The sequence below is a fragment of the Apodemus sylvaticus genome, chromosome 2 (genome assembly GCF_947179515.1).
Source record: "Apodemus sylvaticus chromosome 2, mApoSyl1.1, whole genome shotgun sequence".
In the NCBI taxonomy this organism is placed as follows: Eukaryota; Metazoa; Chordata; class Mammalia; order Rodentia; family Muridae; genus Apodemus; species Apodemus sylvaticus.
The window spans coordinates 180,060,628-180,082,519 of NC_067473.1; the positions used below are offsets into that span (position 1 = coordinate 180,060,628).

General features: G+C 38.9%; 1 protein-coding gene across 3 annotated transcripts in view; it reads right to left on the reverse strand.

Annotated features, from left to right (window-relative positions):
• Positions 1-4,496: 4,496 nt before the first annotated feature.
• LOC127677744 (solute carrier organic anion transporter family member 1A1-like) overlaps positions 4,497-21,892 on the reverse strand; it is a 72,254-nt gene continuing 54,858 nt past the window's right edge. For 2 of the 3 annotated variants that reach the window (XM_052172761.1, XM_052172763.1), the window contains 6 exons: positions 18,282-18,477; positions 16,031-16,196; positions 12,429-12,601; positions 8,971-9,035; positions 7,386-7,503; positions 4,497-4,716 (listed from right to left, as the gene is read on the reverse strand). In XM_052172761.1, coding sequence (XP_052028721.1) covers positions 4,497-4,716; positions 7,386-7,503; positions 8,971-9,035; positions 12,429-12,601; positions 16,031-16,196; positions 18,282-18,477 — 938 coding nt within the window. The remainder of the gene's footprint in view (positions 4,717-7,385; positions 7,504-8,970; positions 9,036-12,428; positions 12,602-16,030; positions 16,197-18,281; positions 18,478-21,892) is intronic. The other variant, XM_052172762.1, reaches the window with a different exon arrangement.

The window sequence follows — 21,892 nt, forward strand, 5'->3', positions numbered from 1 at the left end:
AAAATCTCAGTCTTCAGAGCATTAAAAAGAAGGGAATTGGGGCCCATAATAATAAATCCTTGGAGAAGATACTGGCTCCTTGGCCCCTTCCCTCTCTCTCTTCCTGCTTTCCAGCCAACATGAAGTCAACAGCTTACTTCCTATGAATTTCTTCCCCAATGTGCTGCATAGACAGAGGCTCAAAGAAGTAGGGCCATGTAACTGGAGGCTTTTCATCTGTGCACTAGTTCCTGAAAAATAACTCTAAGAATTAATTATTTATTAATAAATTCTTAGGATGTAAGCTTCGTTTTTTTCCCAGACTCACTTATAACTTACATTCGCCCATTTAAACTATTCAATATGTACTTTATTTCTAGTTACCTCTCTTTAGTTTCATGCTCTAACTCTTCCTAGTCAAAATAGAAAATCTTCCTTACCCCGACTATCTCTCTCTGATGGATGTCCCACCTCTCATCCTGCCACAGTCCATTGGCCATCAAATTTTTCCCATCTCTCTTTTTTTAATTCTATATATTTTTATTTACATTTCAAATGATTTCCCCACTCCCCAAAAGTCCCATAAGCCCCCTTCCCTCCCCCTGTTCTCCCACCTACCCCTTCCCACTTCCCTGTTCTGGTTTTGTCCTATACTGCTGCACTGAGTCTTTCCAGAACAAGGGGCCACTCCTCCGTTCTTCTTGTACCTCATTTGATGTGTGGATTATGTTTTGGGTATTCCAGTTTTCTAGGTTAATATCCACTTATTAGTGAGTGCATACCATGATGGATCTTTGGAGACTAGGTTACCTCACTTAGTATGATGTTCTCCAGTTCCATTCATTTGCCTAAGAATTTCATGAATTCATTGTTTCTAATGGCTGAATAGTACTCCATTGTGTAGATATACCACATTTTTTTGCATCCACTCTTCTGTTGAGGGATACCTGGGTTCTTTCCAGCATCTGGCTATTATAAATAGGGCTGTTATGAACATAGTGGAACATGTATCCTTATTACATGCTGGGGAATCCTTTGGGTATATGCCCAGGAGTGGTATAGCAGGATCATGTGGAAGTGAGGTGTCCAGTTTTCTGAGGAACCGCCAGACTGATTTCCAGAGTGGTTGTACCAATTTGAAACCCCACCAGCAGTGGAGGAGTGTTCCTCTTTCTCCACATCCTCGCCAACACCTGCTGTCTCCTGAATTTTTAATCTTAGCCATTCTGACTGGTATAAGGTGAAATCTCAGGGTTGTTTTGATTTGCATTTCCCTAATGACTAATGAAGGTGAGCATTTTTTAAGATGCTTCTCTGCCATCCGAAGTTCTTCAGGTGAAAATTCTTTGTTTAACTCTGTATCCCATTTTTAATAAAGTTATTTGGTTTTCTGGAGTCTAACTTCTTGAGTTCTTTATATATATTGGATATTAGCCTTCTATCTGATGCAGGGTTGGTGAAGATCTTTTCCCAATTTGTTGGTTGCTGATTTGTCCTTTTGATGGTGTCCTTTGCCTTACAGAAACTTTGTAATTTTATGAGGTCCCATTTGTCATTCTTGATCCTAGAGCATACGCTATTGGTGATCTGTTCAGAAACTTTCCCCCTGTACCCATGTCCTCAAGGGTCTTCCCCAGTTTCTTTTCTATTAGTTTCAGAGTGTCTGGCTTTATGTGGAGGACCTTGATCCATTTGGAGTTGAGCTTAGTAGAAGGAGACAAGGATGGATCAATTCGAATTCTTCTGCATGCTGACCTCCAGTTGAACCAGCACCATTTGTTGAAAAGGCTATCTTTTTTCCATTGGATGTTTTCAGCCCCTTTGTCGAGGATCAAGTGGCCATAGGTATGTGGGTTCATTTCTGGATCTTCAATCCTGTTCCATTGATCCGCCTGCCTGTCATTGTACCAATACCATGCAGTTTTTTAACACTATTGCTCTGTAGTATTGCTTGAGGTCAGGGATATTGATTCCCCCAGAATTTCTTTTATTGTTGAGAAAAGTTTTAGCTATCCTGGGTTTTTTGGTATTCCAGATGAATTTGAGAATTGCTCTTTCTAACTCTGTGAAGAATTGTGTTGGGATTTTGATGGGTATTATGTTGAATCTGTATATTGCTTTTGGCAAAAGGCCATCAAATTTTTATTGAGAGATGATACCACCACACAGTAAATGGGAGAGTCTTTCTACAGGGCCAAGGGATTATGGCCTAAGACCTTTGGAAGCAAGAGCAAAATAAACCTTTCCTTATTGGAAATAGATTGGTTATAGTTCAAGTAGCAGAAACCTGTCAAAATGAACATTGTGGCTCCCACAAGGAGCTGCTGAGATTGTACCTGCCTTCATTCTGCCCTAGTATGTAGAAATTCTTACTGTACTATGCATAAATAACCATAGGATACTGACCTCCACCCCTCATTTTCCTTATGTCATCTTCCCCATCTTTAGTGATTCATTCCATTTTTGTATCATTCACTTTCCTTACAAAGGGAAGGATGGAAAGGAACAGAAGAGAATAGTTCTGACCATGCTACTATCTTGAGCCACAACTCTAAATCACCAGCAAGTCTCTTTGTTCCTTAAAATTGCTTCATTCTTTATCAGACTCAAAGTAAGATGACTTCTTTATCAGTCACTTCTCACTCCTGTGCTAAAACATCACAAAGCAACCTTTAAAACGAGTTTCTTTTGGCTTATGATTCCAGAGGGACTGTAGTCTCTCACAGCATGGAGGCATGATAGCAAGCAGCAGGTATAGTGACTAGAGCAGGAAGCTAAGATTTCATATCCTCAACGAACAATGCAGAGTATGGACTGGAAGTAGGATGATGCTTTTAAATCTCAAAGCTCATCCCAGTGATGTATTTCATCCTTCAAGGATAAACCTGCTCAATCCTCCCTAAGTAGCATTATCAACAGGAAACCAAATGTCCTATTTCCCTATGGCCCTAGCTGAAAAGGGGCACTTCATGTTCAAACTGCTACAAATTGATTTTTTTTTTACAAATACTTTGAGGTTTATTAAGCCAAATTTCCTTTCAGGAAGTCACTGCTTAAAAGACTCTCTCTCTCTCTCTCTCTCTCTCTCTCTCTCTCTCTCTCTCTGTCTCTCTCTGTCTCTCTCTCTCTCTCTCTCTCTGTCTCTCTCTGTCTCTGTCTCTCTCTGTCTCTGTCTCTGTCTCTCTTTCTCTGTCTCTCTCTCTGTCTCTCTCTCTGTCTCTCTCTCTCTCTCTCTCTCTCTCTCTCTCTCTCTCTCTCTCTCTCCTCTCCATATATAGTTTGGGGCATGTACAGGATTAGAGGATTAGAAGGCATAAAACAACTTGTAAGAGTTGTTCTCTTCTTCTACCATGTTGGGCCCAGTGTTCGAACCCACCTTGTCAGGCTTGGTGGCAAATACCATTAAACTACCTACCTGGTCTCACTTTAAAGCTTTTACTCTGATTTTGAAAGTTAATAGCCACATTATTTTTATTCATGTTATAGTCTAATTTTAATTGTAATATTTTTAAATTTATTATGATTTATTATAAAATTATAGGTATACTTTTAAACATGTTATCATTTTATTCATGTGTTCAGAAGAACAGATTAATAAAAGACCACTGATTCAAAGAGGATAATGAATATAAGAAAGTAGTCTTTGAGAACATCTTATACTGCATCCAGCCCTGATTTATTTTTATTTATTTCTTATTTTATTTTATCTGTTATTGTCAGTAGTTTGCTCTACCTTTTGGTTTAATGCAGGGCTGAACACATGTTAGGCAACCATTGCACCACTGAGATACAACTTCATCTTTACAAAGAACCTTTGAAAGAACTGGCTTCCTCAAAAAGTTGCTTTTAAGAAAGAATCTCATGAACGGCTTTGATTGCTAGAGAAAATAGGTCTGACAATCTTTGGAATGTGAGTTTTAATAACCTGACTAAATTTGTCAATGCTCTAAACAAAAGTATTAAATGCATGATGGGGTAAAGAAAGGAGAGACTGAAAACAGAAGATGCCACATAAGGGAGAAGTCTAATCTTAAAAGCATCATTTCTAAAATAATAAAAATTTGACCACTCCTAGACATAGACATATGCAGCCATCTTGAATATAGAAAAGATAACTTTTTCAATATGGCCCAAACAGAATGCATATTTTCAACTCTAAATACCTCCAACATTGAAACATAAATTCAGTGGAATTAAATACTGTTTCAGGAATAGGAAAGTTTTAAACCCATTTGAAAAGGTGTAGGAAACACTTCCCTTGATTGGGCTAAAAAAGAAAATGCTGTGTGAAAATGAAGGAATCTTTAAAGTTCAGTGTGTGTGTCACCATAGATGTCTGAGAAAATCTTAAGTTGTACCCTAATGTTCTGAGAATGCTATCAGTAATTGTTTTTATCATGAGTAAAAATAATTGATGAGGTTCTTAATGTTAAAAGCTCCTATCATACCTCTCATGACTCAAAACTAGTGAGATGTGCATTCTGTCCATGGCCTTGCATGGGGCAGTAGAAAACTCATTACAGCTTAGTTTTCAGTTCTCCATCATTCTCGACCTGAGGACTTCTGTTCACATCTGTGCACTCGCTTTCCTTCTCAGTGAGCTTCATCTCTGCAAGTTCAGGTTCTGAAGAGTGGATGTCCCCAGGGAAATGGAATTTCCTTGTAAGTATCAGAATGAAGACTGCAAGGAGATAGCTTGATCCTCTTAATGCTGATGGCACCCCAAGGTAAATGCGCCTATTGAAAAGAATTAATTCGTATTACATCTTAATGTTTTTAGTGAAAACTAATTTTGTATATTCTTACAGATCCTTTATTCTTTGAAGAAAAACATCTAGGGATTATTTTGCTCATGTTCTTTATATGATGAACTTTGCTGAGTTATTAATTATATTTGTTAAAATGTCAAATATTTTCCAATGTAAAAGTTTAAACCTATTTTCTTCATTTGGGTGATGGCTAGTTTTCATTGTCAACTTTATTAGATTTGGGATCATTATAGAACTACATCTCTGGGAGTGTCTATAAAGATGTTGCTTTCAGACAAGTTTAGCTGATGTTAAATTTCTACTTTGAATGTGAGCACCATGCTATGACATTCTAATACTTGATGCTTCCTGACAGAACATGAAACATGACCAGACCACTCAAACTCTGCCACCAAATCTCGTGTGCTATTAACTCACACTTGGCCACAAAGCTTCCTTAGCCATTTTTGCCTGTTCTCTGAAATGCGGATTCAAAACCCCATATCATGTTAAGGGAACTATTCTTTACTGTTTTGTTCACACATGTTTAAAATGACATAAAATCGCTTTTCAAGTTTTCTCTTCTACTCAGCATTGACATGCTGTGTTCCACCGATGTATTGTGATATTGAAATCTTTGCATGTAAAGATTAAGTCATATTAGGCATGTTTATATATTTATAAATTCAATTTGTTAATTTTCATGCATAATTTTGCAGGTGTCAGCATGAAGTCTGTACAAGTTTTGTGAGATGAATTGGGTAATTTTCACTTTCAGGATTTCTTACAATAACTTATATAAGTATCTAATCTTTGTCAATTTGCTAAATCATGCCTTAAGGTTCTTAGAATTAATGTTTTGGGGAGTAGTTATTTTATAATATGCATGTTTCTAAGGGACTATGAATATCTTCCTTTATTTTCTCAGCATATTCATAGTAAAATCTGGTGTGATAAATAGTGTTTTAAACTTCATGCAATCAAGACTCTTCAAGAAAGAAAGTTTCAGTAGAGTATGTTGTGGATAAGGATGCCCTGTGAACGTACATGAGACATTGTTTTGACTACATTACTTGAGATGAGAACATCAAACCCACAGTTATTGGCATCATTCCTTAGAAAATACTGGACTCAACTGCATTTGATGAGAAAATGTTCACAGCTGTTTCTGCAGAGAGTGTAAGCATAATATATATGCATAGATGCTCAAGACTTCTGATATAACAGTCTATAAATATAACTGATTTTTTTCTAGATGAGAACTAGGTTAAAAAATATGTTTCCCTGCCACCATTATAAAAGACTTTGACAAAAGATATCTCACAATTCCAGGATATAGTCCACCATTGTGGGAATGTCAAGGCATCTGGAACTTTAACCAACACACATATGTTGATAGCAGTTGAGTCCTTCCAGGAATGGGATCTCAGCTATTCCCAGTCATAAACACTTGGGACAGGGCATGCCAGCACAATTCTCTCCCACATTTTTTTAGTATAATGCTCACCCATCTAGATATACAGCATGAGTGGGTCATACCTAGAGAGGGGTAAAATTCCTTTTGGTTGAAGAGACTTTAGGAGCAAGGAGGAGTCTTTGCTACAATTCAGTCTGTAGCAAAAAATGGTCCTCCTTTCTATTCCTTGGACATGATGCTCTAGAGCGCATGTAAGGTAACAGAGGGAGACTGTTTCAAAGTCAGCCTAACATGATCCCTGGGGAAGGGGAAGCAGTGAAACCACAGTTCTTTCACTGCAGGGTTAGTGACAGCTGCCCAAGTAGCACTCAGAATGGTGGGAAATAGATGAGTAACTGCTTTAAGTCAAAGCAGCAGCATGAAACCACACACAACTGCATGTACCCTGATCGCAAAGAGCCAGTTCCCTAGTCTCATGGTCGTCGAGGGTAATGGCTCCAGTTACTATATCATCCCCCTAGTGACACTCCCAGCATGCTTGTAGCATAATCACTTTACTGAGCCAAGTTTTGTTAATGAGGCTGCTAACCAATAAATCCAGCAGTTTTCCAGAGATGTGACCAAGAGTGAAATGTAGATACCAAGTGTCATTTCAAGATACAGCCTAGCTACAACATCTGGCACATTTTATTAAACTGCATGGCACTACACAGATCTGAGGTTCTCATTGAGTCAGGCTGCAAGCATGAGAAGGCTGTGAACTTTCCTGGAGCTACAATGCCAGAATCTATGCTGTCTGGATATGCTGGGACTCTGTAATACCAACGCTGCATAAGGGGGGAGTTCTTCTCTGTGCCTAGATATGGATTGATAGGATATGGAAAGATTTGGTCCCATATAGCACCCTTTTTCTAGCTTTCTGAATCTTCTTATCTCCAGTGTTCTGCCATGCTAGCTCAGCTCAAGGTGCAGCTTTCCCTTCCCAATAGGGGGACTCTAAGCAGATACCGCCTCTCTTTCTAAAATATTTTTGATGGGCTGGGTTAGGAAACCCACTCATGCTTAAATAATGTAAGCATTATAGAAATGATGGGGAAATTTTAAAATATATAGAAAGAAAAATATTTTACCCATCTGCATTCTGAAAATGAAGCTAAATATAATCTTATAACTCAAGAAAATTTTAGATATAAGTGAGGACATTTTATGCTACAAAAGTAGATCTCAAATGTTATCATTACCTGAAACTGTTTATGTCATACATCCTGCATGCCCCTGGCTCACCACATTTCAAAGTCCCCCAATGTAAACAGGTTTTGTCTATCAAAGCGCCAAGGTAAACAGGTGCCGGAATGCCAGCTGAAATGAAGAGAGAACAAATTCAAAACAAAACAGGCTCCAAACAAATCAACAACCACGAAAACAAAACCCCAGCCCATTGAGAGGAAGAAATAAAAGAGGGAAAAGGTTATTTTACCTGGAAACACTTCAATTTTCTTATTTTTTAAAAAAACAATATAGCATTATAAATCAAATGTGATAAATTTGCTTTTAGGAATTTTAAGTTAATGTAAAGTTTCTAGATCACAACAAATGAAAACTATCTATAAGATGCTAGGACATTATTCTGTGAGTTCATAATTATAAACCACATATATTTCCTGAAGTGTAATTTGTTGTGTTTCTGTATATCCAACTAACAAAAACCATTTCCTACTGATTTTTTATTGAATATACCAAAAGATAAAGGGTAATTAAGTTTAGGTAAGTTCTTTAAAGACAAGAGAAAACATTTTTATTTCTACAACATTCTCAGACTAATTACTAGTAACCAGTTCCAAACACAAGGGCTTGTAAACTGAAGTTCAGAGAAATGTGGGCAGAACACACCTATGGTAAAGATATTTCAAGTTGGTGGGACTTCCTGCATTTGGATACTTGGACTATTGCAGATCCAAAGACAAATTATCTCTATCTCTTTTACTGACAATGTATTTTTCCATTCCAGTGTCTGTCCTTATGTCCCTGTGGATATTGCATGAAGCCTTTGGGGAATATCTTGACTTAAGAGACAGTACAGGAAAGAGGTTTTATAGTATCTAGCCTTCACCCACCCAAACACTAAGAATGGCAACAAATAGTATCTGAGCCCACAGAATAGAAATTCCTACTTTTCTGTAACCTATCTGACATTCCTACAGGTATCTTTGAGAAGTACCTTGTTAATGGATTCCTTTGTTCTCTACCTATAAACATCACAAAATAGCCTTCATGTTCTAACATGATATTTGGATTACCTTAATCTGTATGCTCATGTCATGGTAACTCATGTTTGATTCCAGACTAAAACCCTTATTCTCTTTAAGGTATAGTGTGTGTTTGGGGTTGCCCATGTGTGGTAGTTTGACTGTGCTTGACCCTGAAAGTAGTACTATTCGGAGGTGTAGCCTTGTTGGCCTAGGACGTGCTTTGTGGAAGGTAGTAGGTTACTGTGAGGTTGGGCAATGAGACCCTCCTTCTAGCTGCCCATGAGACAGTCCTTTCTTGATGAAGTCAGATCAACATGCAGAACTCTCAGCTCCTCTAGTACCATGTCTGCCTGAATGCAGCCATGCTTCCTGCCATGATGATAATTGACTGAACTTCAGAAAGTGTAAAGCAGCCCTAGTTAAATCTTTTCCTTTATAAGAGTTGCCTTGGTGATGGTGTCTGTTCACAGTATTGGAAACCCTAAGACACAAGTAAAGGATATCTTCTTATCAGAAAAAGTTAATTGGTTACTAAGCACTTAATATTGGTCTGATATGCTGGGGAAATTATTCATACCAAATACTCTTATGCAAAATGCATGTAATCCAACTCCAAGTGACTTCTCTTCAGACTTGACACACCTGAAAAATACATACATACATACATATATACATACATACAAGTTCACCAGGCAAAACCATATCTGTCCTAGCTTCCTCACAATGACAGTGGTAGTTCATGATTATACTGCTTAAGGTTTTCATCCTGAAAATATTACAGCTCTACATTTGCGAAGCTCATACAGAAGAAGGAGTAAGGTCATTTGGCATCTGGCCTCCACAATCTGAAGCAGGACTGACTGAGCCCTTTAACAGTTAGACATTGTCTGCTATCCCAGATGAATGGTTTCCTGGTTAAGATGGCAGATAACCATACCATGCAAATGATAATGGCCCCAGATTTGGAAACCAGAAACCATATATATTATTGTCTCCTAAGGGTTTTGGTTTTTTTTTTGTTTTTGTTTTTTTGTTGCTGTTGTTGTTGTTTTCGGCCAGACATTTTGTTGTGTTGATAAAGTAATCACATGCCATATAAAAATTGGAGATATGGTAAATATAGTCCAACAAAACAGAGGAAGAATCCATTATGCACATTGTGACATTAAGAAAATGTTATATGGAATTATTGACCTCGGGTGGGTTTTTTTTTTCCTATATGGACAAAAATTAGACTTGAGGATGTTTTGAGAATTAAATACTAAGTGGAGGCCTATTCGGATACAACCTGAAAAATATTCTTATAAATTAGGAATACAGAAGCCCTTTTTAAAATGTAGTATTTTTTCCATCAAATACACCCTTAGGTGAGAAAATCATAATATATACACCTTGGTATTTCATCTAGGCAGTGACTCCATGAAAGAGTTCAGGAAAACACAACAACATAGAAGAATCATGGTAGAATACAAGCGGTAGTGCTTTATCCATCATTTACACTGCAATCATCAAATTTCAAAAAAGCAAAAAAAAAAAAAATACAAGAAAAAATAATTTGAATAGACCCTAATCTCATTACATTAAGAAATCATACATTTGGGCTGAAAGATAGCTCAGTGGGTAAGGTTTCTTGCCTCTAAGTTTGACAAACTGTTTCAATATGTAGAACCCACATGGTGAAAAGAGAGCCAACTCCTGTGAGATATTCTCTTATTTCAATAGGAATGTCATGGCTGTTGAAATAAATAAACACACACACACACACACACACACACCTACCTACACATATGTATATATATATATATTCAGGTACACATAAAATGTTTTAAATAATCATACATTAAAATATCAATTAACCTTGGGGTTTTTTGTTTGTTTGGTTGGTTGGTTTTTTGCCCCTAGTGGAAGAGTCAACATCAAAATGTAAGATCATTTAAAAAGTGAGTGGGGGATAGAAGTTAGAGCAAGCACGCAGTAAACATGAGCGCATCTTTTGAGAGTATGTTTGCAGACTCTAACAGAAGACTTTGACTGCTATTCTGCCTTTCACCTAAGGCTGTCCTCCTCTATGAGGAAAATTCATCCTTATCAACTGATCATGCAGCTTTAGAACTGAGGCACCTGGAGCAGTGAGGGACAAAGGAGACACCGCTTAGCCACATCAGCTAAATCTGCCTCACGGGTGATGGAGTAACAGACAAATGACCTTCACTTCCAAGAATAAGTCTTAAGTCTTATTCACCAGCAATACTTGATGTTTTTATCTGTCTATGAACTTATGAGCAAGGCATATAGCACATCTCCATTTGGAGAATATTAAAAATATAACATCTTATAATAAAAAATGAATATAGGGCATATATCTATCCTATTCCAGTGAGTGTGTATAATAAATAGAAGCAAGTGAGCGGAAGAAGAAAGTGGAGAGAAAGGAAGGGTTAGACCAAAGGAGATAAGAAAGGAGATGAGGAGAGAGCAGAGCAGAGGAGGGAGGGAGGGTAGGATAGTGTAGGTTAGGCTAAGGAAGGAGTGGAAAGGGAAGCTGGAGAAGAGAAGAAAGAGAAGAGAATAGAAGAGAAGAGAGGAGAAGAGAAGAGAAGAGAGGAGAAGAGAGGAGAGGAGAGGAGAGGAGAGGAGAGGAGAGGAGAGGAGAGGAGAGGAGAGGAGAGGAGAGGAGAGGGGAGGGGAGGGGAGGGGAGGGGAGGGGAGGGGAGAGGGAGAGAGAGAGGGAGGGGCAGGGGAGGGGAAGGAAGGGAATGGGAAGTGGAGGGAGAGGATGGACAGGGAAGGAAGGGAAGGGAAGAGGAAGGAAGAGGAAGGAGGAGGAAGGGAAGATGGGAAGGGAAGGAGGAAGGAAACAAAATAGAACTGATGTGAGGAGAAAAGAGGGAAGCAGTGCAGAAGGAAAGGAGAAAGATTTGCATAAGAAGGACAAGGGGAGCACAAAGGGAATGTGGACAAGGAAAAGGAAAAGCCCAGGGGAAGGAGGGAAAGAAAGGAGAAGTGGCAACCTTGGTTCACTCTAAAAGGATAAAGTGTTAAGAATAACACACCATGCTTAATTCAACATTGCTTCTAAATTCCAATGAGACAGGAAAGGTGGGGTTGAACTATTTCCCATTGCTAGTGCGTGTGCAGTTTGATAAAATGACTAATAATATAAAAATTTGAAATTGACTGTGCAACTTGTTCAGTTTGTGTGAGGGTTGAATGTCTATCATTGTATTCATGTACCTCCTGGTTAAAGGACATCTACAAATTATTGCATTTGTGGTTTTTAAAGGCAGATTGGGCTCAGAATATCAAAGAGGACTGTAGTGTTTTACACAGAGTTTCACACTGCCAGTCAGTTAGCTGAGTAAAAGAAAATCAGGCCTAAGCAACTACTTTCAATTGCCAGAACAAGAAGTCTGCTCATTTAGGCTAAATAAGGGAAGAAGATAGGAAGGGATAGGAAGGAATTTTTCAGAAAACTCAAAATTACTGTTAAATTTAGAAGTCCTTACTCTAACAGTATTGATAAAGGAATCTTACATAGAGCATTGAGGTTCTTGGGTCCATGACTCTGAGGGTGTTTTTTCAGAAATAAATTTAATAAAGGACAAAAATAAATCTAGATGGCAGTATTTGCATGGGACTGTGATAAACATGCTTGTCTCAAAGGCTTGATGACCCAAGGTCAATCTCTAGAGCTCAAGAATATATGTAAAAGAAATGAAAGTGAAAAGCCCAATTCAGTTGTATGCATCTCTAATTCCTTCAGTGAAATAAGAGGAGAAAACAGAATTGCTTGCAACCTCAAGCATGTCAGCTAGAGTACACAGGCAGGCCCGCAGCAGAAATACCAAGAAAGACCATGCCTCTAATAGAAGGTGAAAGGAGAGAACGGATTGCCTAGCATTCTGACTTGCCTACATTCTTGGAAGCACATAGAAGCCCATACCATGCACACATGTGCACACATATCATACACTCAATATCACAATACTACTAAGAAAAAAAGAGAGAAAACTAAATGAAGGGTTTAGTTATTACCTCAGAAGAACCATGTACCCAGGGATGGCTGCAAGTGAGTAGACGAAACTTATCATTATTGATAAGATTAAAAAGTACTGCAGCTTGTTAGCACACTCAGGGCCTTTGTTACACAGTCCCAGGACCGCAGAAGAGTTTCCTGATGACCGAATGCACCTGCAATTTTGAAACACCTGTGAAAAAGGAAGAAAGATATTGGGCAAACTTTCAGTACTGTCTGCACAGCTCGTTGGATCAAAATGGAGAGTGTTGGGTCAATGCTCTGACTCAGAGAAAGAGCACTCACCTAATTTGAATGAGGACCCCGAGTTTGAGCACAAATGGCATTAAATAAAAAAACACTAAATAATTAAAATGTAAGCTAATTGTCCTTCTATTTCCATCTCTATTTTGGTATCTCAGATTTTATCATTAAAATATAAAATGTGGAATTTAAAATTTGGTATATTTTAAACAGACTGAGTAAATTTTCAAAAATTCACCTATTTTGAATTCACACTTTATCTTTACCTTATTTTTGTTTGTTTGCTTTGACTTGTACATATGTGTGTACATGTTGTGTGTATATGTGTATGTATAGTGTGCATGCATCTGCATGTATGTGTCTATGTCTGTATATTTTTGTGCCAGGCATGTATGTAGAAGTCAGGAAACAATGTGTGGGATTTAGTTCTCTCTTTCTATCATGTGGAACCCAGAATATGATTCTGGTAGTAAGACTTATTGAGAAATGCCTTTACCCAGTTAGACAATTTTCTAGCCTGCTGATAATTTTTAAAAATTAAATAAAATGGCTTTGTTTTTACCTACTACTAAGAACTAAAATATAATATATCTCAGAATGTTGATGGAATAGTTATGTATTTACTAATAAACAAAGTCATGTCCCCAAAGAAAAATGTTAAAAAATAAAACCAATATTTTTGAATTGTTATGTTTCCAAGATTAGTTACCAACCACCTCTAAATATCTGAACATGTTTAAGTAAAGGAAAAATGCTCGATTCTTTATCATGCTAAACTATCATAATGGGGGGAGGGTAATGGGGTGGAGATGGAGCAGTCAGTAATGTCCTGGACAAGCATGAGGATGTAAGTTCACATCTCCAGCACACATGTGAAAAGTGCATGAATAGAGGATGTGCTTGCCACACTAATGCTGTGAAAGTGGGAACAAGAGACTCTCTGTAGGGTGGTGGACCATGAGAGTAAGTGTGGTAAGGTCAAGCAAGCTAAAGGCTCAAAGCCCCAGAGGCCCTGGAGGGACAGTAGGAGCTTTGCTCGCTCTCAGTACCAGGCTCCTGTCATGTAGCCACAGCTCCCTATAGAGAGATTTGTGGCCATCAGTCACATAATGGCAACACCCCCAAGCCCTTCCACATGAAGATGAGACATCCCTAACATCCCAGACCAAGATAATAGAAAAGGAGATGTGACCCACAGTCAGATAGACTCAAAACAGAGTTCCTCACTCTAATAAGGTACCTAGAGGTCTGGAGGGAGTTGCCAATAAGCTTCCCTTCCCAGACATTCCTCCCTGCAAAAGGTATCTAATCTCAGGTCCACCCTGAGAAGTGGGGTATGATTTTATGCACCGACTTTCCACTATGACAATAAACTGTTTGGAACCATGGACTGACTTTTTTCATCAAGATTTGCTGTTAGGAGCTGTGAAGGCCTTTGCCTCCAGAATGGCACCTTAGTCTCCCATAGAAGGCCTCTCTGTGCTTCCAGTCTGAACTGCCACCAAGCTAAGGACAATCTCTCTGCTGGGACAAGCCAGACAAAGATCCCATTTCCCCCCACACACTCCCCTCACGCTCCTGTGCCCCCATGCCCCAGGCTAGACACTGTACCCAGCCCACAGCCCCCAACTCCGACTCCTATTGTCAACTCTTCAGCAACTACCAGCAGTGCCTGGATGTCCAAGGGCCTGAGAACCTGACCTCATCACAGGTCCCTGGCCTCATCACAACCCTGGCCTCATCACAGGTCCAGGGAACCCCAAGCCAGCTCCAGCTTTCTGACATCTCTGACTGTGCCTTCCCAGCCCTGGAGCAGTGTCTCCGTATTCCATTCCACCAAGTGGCTGTGCCCAGTGGCAGACATGGGCCAAAAACCCTACAACTCCCTGGGTTCACTTTTCAGGTAGCTTAACAAAACCAGAAAATTCTAGGACCCTGAGATCCTGTCTCAGAAGCACGGAGTACATGGGCCCTGAGAGTCAAGAGGTACCCACCCACCTTCTGGACTCCACATGCACATGCTCTTGCACACCACACACATACATGCACATGTTCTTGCATACCACACACATACATGCACATGCTCTTGCATACCACACACATACATGCACATGCTCTTGCATACCACACACATACATGCACATGCTCTTGCACACCACACACATACCTGCACATGCTCTTGCATACCACACACATACACCTGCCACAGGATTTTCCCTTCCCAATTATATTAGTGCAGCAGGAGGTCTGTGATTGGACATGGAAAAGGGAGGCAGAACGAAGAGTTGAAGCAACAGGGAGCATCTCAGAAGAGAAGGAAGAAGGCCAAGATTGAGGCAGAAGTGAACCAGTGTGGCTTTAATCAGCCACAGGTAGTTATGATATCATAAGGTTAGAATAATTGGGATAAAGCTTTTATCATTGTCAATTTGTTCTGAAATTATTGTACTGGCATCTTATAAATTGAGAATTTATTGATACATAAATTTGATTGGTTAATTATAATCTTCACGAGTTTTGTTCCTACCGGGGAGATGGGTGTTGTGGTGGCTGACCATGGGGTGGACAGTTGTAGCATGGGGCTTAGCATGGAGCAATCCACCAAGGGACACGGTAGCCAGCCCAGAGAGATCACCAAGTTGAGATCACCCAGCTGGAGCCATGTGGTCCCACAGTGAGGGAAGACTGCCAGCCTTTTATTTTTATTGTTTTAATATTTCCTGCTATTTATACCCACAGTAAATACATACATACATAGATACATAGATACATACATACATACATACATACATACATACATACATACATACAAACATACATAAAATAAATATTGGGCAAAAAGTTCATTATATGAAAAGTTTTCTGCCAATCACAGCTACACAGCAAGTCTGAGGCCATCCTGGGATTCATGAAACCCTATCTTAACAAAGGGAAATTTCTGTGCATAGTAATTTATTAATCTTAATGTTGATTTTTTACATATGCTTCTGTATATGTGTTAATACAAACAGGTTCATGCTGGTGCCTGAGAAAGTCAAAAGAATGGCTGATGGCCTGAAGCTTTTTACACTTGAGGGATCTCTCCAACCCATGCAGAATATTTAAACACAGATCATTTGACTAATGATTTCAACTCTCTGCAATTACAAAATAATTCTCAGACTCTGTCTAGGTTTAATATAATCTCTTGGAATTATAACATCAAATATGCACAAACAGTAAATTGAGTTGTTCACAAAAACATTAATCTATTTTAATCAAGGACTACTCTTTGCTTTTTAGCAGATGAAGGCTTAGGTCATGAAACATGTTAACCCAGGACACAAAACATCAGCGCAAACATTGAAAGGATTTTTACCATGTCAGTTCCAGTTCCAACAAACTTCTCACAGCCCGCAAGGCAAGCTGACATGTATGCTAGACCATTGTCTCCACACACTGGATCCCATGTGTTGATTAAGCAGCTACACCTTATGTTGCAGTCAGCAAGGACATTATTCTCTGCATACTGTTGATGCTGAACTCTAAAATGATTTGAAATAATGTTATGAATGCTGAAAAATCTACCCAAGAACTTTCATCTCAGCATGTACACACACTTGGAGAGAGAGAGAGAAAGAGAGAGAGAGAGAGAGAGAGAGAGAGAGAGAGAGACAGAGACAGAGACAGACAGAGACAGACAGAGATAGAAAGAGACAGAGAGAGACAGAAAGACACAGAGACAGAAAGACACAGAGAGAGACAGAGACAGTGACAGAGAGAACAGCATCTTTTCCCCCAGAATAGTAACAGAAATCATTCATATATCAACATGTGATCCCTATACTATGATTTTGGCCCACAAGTTATTTGCTCCAATGGTCTCATGAATGCATTTTTAGTTACATCAAAACCAAAACTAAAATGCCTAACTTATGGGAAAATATTCTGCTGCCAGAGTTAAATTGAAGAGGACTAATTTTCATTGATCTGTATAATGGGAAATAATGAAAGAGGGCAGATATGAACAAAATCTGAAATTTCTATTTATAAGATAGGTGGTACATTTAGCTCCAAAAATGGAGTCTTTGACTGACCATCTGGAAAGGATTGATCTAGCATTGGAGGGGAATATAAGGACAGAGAAAAAGGAGGGGGGTGATTGGAGAATGGATGGAGAGAAGAAGGTTTATGGGACATATGGGGAGGGGGGATCTGGGAAAGGGGAAATTTCATTTCATTTGGAATGTAAACAAAGGATGTAGAAAATTAAAAAAAAAAAAAAGTGCCCAGCACTGACAAGGAGGTTTAAAAAGGAAAATGTGGGAGTCTAGAGGCTAAATTCAAATCCTGTTCTTCAAGCATAATGTGGAGTTAAAATGACAGGAGATGGACTTAGTATGTACAATTCTACTCTGATGGTCTTGGAGCTATTTTTGTAAACACACTAATCCCTCCTAAGTTTCAATTTGTACATCTCTAAAGTGAATGGAAAATTTCCTATCTTAAAAATATAAATAAAATCAGATTATATATATATATATATACATATATAATGTTTTATATGTCATATGTAATTACATAAATATATAATTACTTATTTTATACTTGTCATTTAAATACTACAATTCTTAAGAATGTTAAAAGGAAATTTAATTTTAACATCTGTCTCTTTTTCACTCTCCTTCTTTGTCATGAGTGGATTGTGTGTGTGTGTGTGTGTGTGTGTGTGCAGTTTGTGTGTAGGAAGATGTTTACAACAGCATGCATGTGGTAATCAGTGGATAATTTTCTACCTTGTTAGTTGTTCACTGCTGCAAATGCCAGATTAGCAGATCCATGAACAAGATCTCAAGTTTCTTGCCCATGCCACTCACAGTAAGAGTCCTGGGATTACAGATACCCTACAGTGTCTACTTTTAAATGGGTTCTGAGGATCTGAACTCAGCTCTTTCGGCAGGGATCTTTATCACTGTCCCCCCCCCCCAACCCCTGCCATTCTGAAATGAACCTCAATATATGGTTTACTTCATTTTAACTGATTGGTTGATCTTATAACTATGCCCTAAACTAAGTTTTAACATTTCTCAGGCTAATATATAATATAACCAAGGAAACACATAAAATGCAAAATCTAAGATTACAGATTACATATGATACACCTATACCAGTAATATTTATAAGCATACACATTAATTGACTTACCATGTATTAGATTCAATTATGCTAAATTTGAGCCCATTGTACATACTTCTGAAGGCTTGCAGCCTGTACAGTCAACTTTATAGCTACCTGTCTATAGGAGTATGAAATACATGAATAATCTAGGCTACAAAGCTTCAGTTACTTTCCTTTATTACACTTTAAAGCAGACTGAGATATCACCAACTACCCACATGCATGTAGAATAAATTTACACACTGATAGTACTCAGGCCTCTTTAATAAGATTACACTTTGTAGGAGATGGCATAAAATTGATGAATGGAAGAAAAATGTAAAAAAAAAAAAAAAAACCTGTGGATTACTGCCCTTAAGTCATAATAAAATGATCGGGCCATATGCTATCTTTGAAAAAAAGTGAACCAGCAATTGTGAAAATATTTTGATCTTCATTAGGAAACAACATACCCTTTATTAGAGGCAGTTAGTCCAACAACTGGGGCATTATCACAGGTTATCAGAAAGTTACATAAATAAAGAAGATATTCAGACAAGGACAGGCAGAATGCTAGGTATGCAGCTTTCTTGACAGTAATCTTAAACTTCTTCATTAGAAAGCCACCAATTAAATATCCAAGGAATACTGGAGGTAAGGTATAAACACCTATAAACATAAGTAAAATAGAATTCATAAGGACATAAGAAAAATAAATATGTTATCAATTTGGCCAATATATCTTAAGAAACAATTTATCTTAAATATACCATGATTCTAACCCTATTCACTCATATATTTCATAAAATGAGGTTTAAAAATGCCCATAACACCACTTTAAAATCACAATTAGAATTTACTTAATCATTTGCAGCAGGTTATAAACACTTTTATGTGCACTATACAAACCACACACACACACACACACACACACACTCTCACTTTTAAAGATTTGTTTCTTTCCACTCTGTGAATTGGGAATTTGACTTTGCTCTAGGTGATTTTGAAGGTTGTTACTGATTCTGTGTTTATCAAGTGTAAAACATTTTGTGCATTATTGATGAACAGCATTTTTCCTCCCTGACTCTTCTTCCCTATACAAAATCAAAGAAAGAAAGAAAGAAAGAAAGAAAGAAAGAAAGAAAGAAAGAAAGAAAGAAAGAAAGAAAGAAAGAAAGAAGGGAAGGGAAGGGAAGGGAAGGGAAGGGAAGGGAAGGGAAGGAAGGGAAGGGAAGGGAAGGGAAGGGAAGGGAAGGGAAGGGAAGGGAAGGGAAGGGAAGGGAAGGGAAGGGAAGGGAAGGGAAGGGAAGGGAAGGGAAGGGAAGGGAAGGGAAGGAAAGGGAAGGGAAGGGAAGGGAAAGGAGAGTGATCTGCCAGCAGTGCTATCACTTCTGGATGAAGAAGTGAGATATCCACATTCTCTCTAACAACTGTTCAGAGGGGAACAACTAGGAGCTCACAGGGCATATGATCAATGGTACAGCTGGGACAGGATCCTTCCAGTTGCCATCTGCACCCAGGAGCTGAGCAGCTCCACAGCCATCTGCACACAGATCTCACCAGAAGAGAGTTGATTTCCTAGGAGTACTGACACAGGCTTACAGGCCCACAGGAGGGACAAGCTCCAGCCAGAGACTATAAGACTGACTAACCCCAGAGAAAACCAGATGGTGAAAGGTAAGTGCAAGAATCCTACCAACACAAACCAAGGCTACTTGGCAACATCAGAACCCAGTTCTCCCACCACAGCAAGTCCTTGATACACCATCACAGCAGAAAAATTGGATTTAAAATCACAACTCATGATGCTGATAGAGGAACATAAGTAGAATGCAAATAAATCCCTTAAAGAAATGTAGAAGAACACGGTAAACAGGTAGAAGCCCTTAAAGAATTACAGGAAAACACAACCAAACAGGTAAAAGAATGGAACAAAACCATCTAGGATCTAAAAATGGAAGTTGAAACAATAAAGAAATCACAATGGGAGGCAGCACTAGAGATGGAAAACCTAGGAAAGAAACCAGGAGTCATAGATGCAACAACAGAATACAAGAGATAGAAGAGAGAATCTCAGATGCAGAAGATAGCATAGAAAACATTGATAAAACAGTCAAAGAAAATATGATATGTGCTATAGCTGGGGGCCATCCTCTGCCACAGAGCACCATGTCCAGGTGACACAGGGATATAGCTGACCACCCCGGTGTGTGGAGAAGCCTGAGAGCACAGGTAGGACCACCATTGCTGCTCAGAGGAACACATCCAGAACCCTCAGGACGGAGCTCTCCAGTTTCTGTCTCCAGCTGGGGAGCACCCTCAGCTACAGAGTACAATATCAAGGTGGTACACAGAGAGCGCTAACCTCCCAGTTGTGCACAGAGGCCTGAGAGGGCAGGTAGGATCACCCCTGCTGCTCAGAGGAACCAGCCCAAAACCCTGAGGACACAAGAGCCCAGGAGCAGCCTGGGACAGGAGTCTTCTGATTTCCATCTGCAACCAGAGCTCATCCTGGGCCACAGAGCTACATACACAAATGCCATCACAAGAGAGCTGGTTTCCCAGGAATGCCTACATACCTGTGTGTACAGGTAAGAACACCACTACTCTTCAAATTCCTGGCCCAAAAGGAACCTGCCCAGAGCCATCAGTACACAAAAATCAAGGATCAGCTGGGGACAGGATCCTTCTGGTTTCTGTCTGTACACCTGAGCTGAACCTGTATCACAGCTCTCCATACCTAAATTCCTGTCAGAGAGAACTGGTCTTGCAGGAGTACAGATACACAAGCTTGTAGGACAAATAAGCCACAGTTAGAGACAGCAAAACCAGTTAACACCAGAAATAACCAGACGGCAAAAGGCAAACACAAGAATATTACGAACAGAAACAAAGGCAACATGGCAACATCTGAAACTATTTCTCCCAAACAGCGAGTCCTGTATACCTCTACATACCAGGAAAGCAAGATGTGGATTTAAAATCACATCTCATTATGCTAATAGAGGATTTCAAGAAGGACATAAAAAACTCCCTTAAAGAAATACAGAATGTGGGTCAACAGGTAGAAGCACATAAAGAGGAAACACAAGAATCCCTTAAAGAAAGACAGGAGAACATGGGTCAACACATAGAAGCCCTTAGAGAGGAGACACAAAAATCTGTTAAAGAATTATAGGAAAACACAACAAAATAGGTGACAGAACTTAACAAAACCATGAAGGATCTAAAACTGGATGTAGAAACAATAAAGAAATTACAAAGAGAGACAACTCTGGAGATAGAAAACTTTTGAAAGAAATCAGGAGTCATAGATACAAGCATCAACAACAAAATACAAGAGATAGAAGAAATAATCTTGGGTGCTGAAGATACCATAGAAAATAATGACTCACCAGTCAAAGAAAATGCAAAATGCAAAAAGCTTCTAACCCAAAATGTCCAGGAAATCCAAGACACAATGAGAAGAACAAACCTAAGGCTTATAGGTATAGAAGAGAGCAAAGATTTACAACTTAAAGGGCCAGTAAATATCTTAATCAAAATTATAGAATAAAACTTCCCTAACCTAAAGAAAGAGATACCTATGAACATACAAGAAGCCTACAGAACTCCAAACAGACTGGACCAGAACAGAAATTCCTCCTGTTGCATAATAATCAAAACACGACATGCATTAAACAAAGAATATTGAAAGCAGTAAGGGAAAATGGTCAAGTAACATATAAAGGAAGGCCTATCAGAATTACACCAGACTTCTCACCAGAGACAATGAAAGCTAGAAGATCCTGAGCAGACCCCATACAGACCCTAAGAGAACACAAATGCCAGCCCAGACTACTATACCCAGCAAAACTCTCATTCACCATAGATAAAGAAACCAAGATATTCCATGATAAAACCAAATTTACACAATATTTTTCCACAAATCCAGCCCTACAAAGGATGGAAAATGGCAACACAAGGAGGGAAGCTTCATCCTAGAAAAATGAAGAAAGTAATCTTCTTTCAACAAACCCAAAAGAACATAATCACACAAACATAAAAATATCATCAAAAATAACAGGAAGCAACAATCACTATT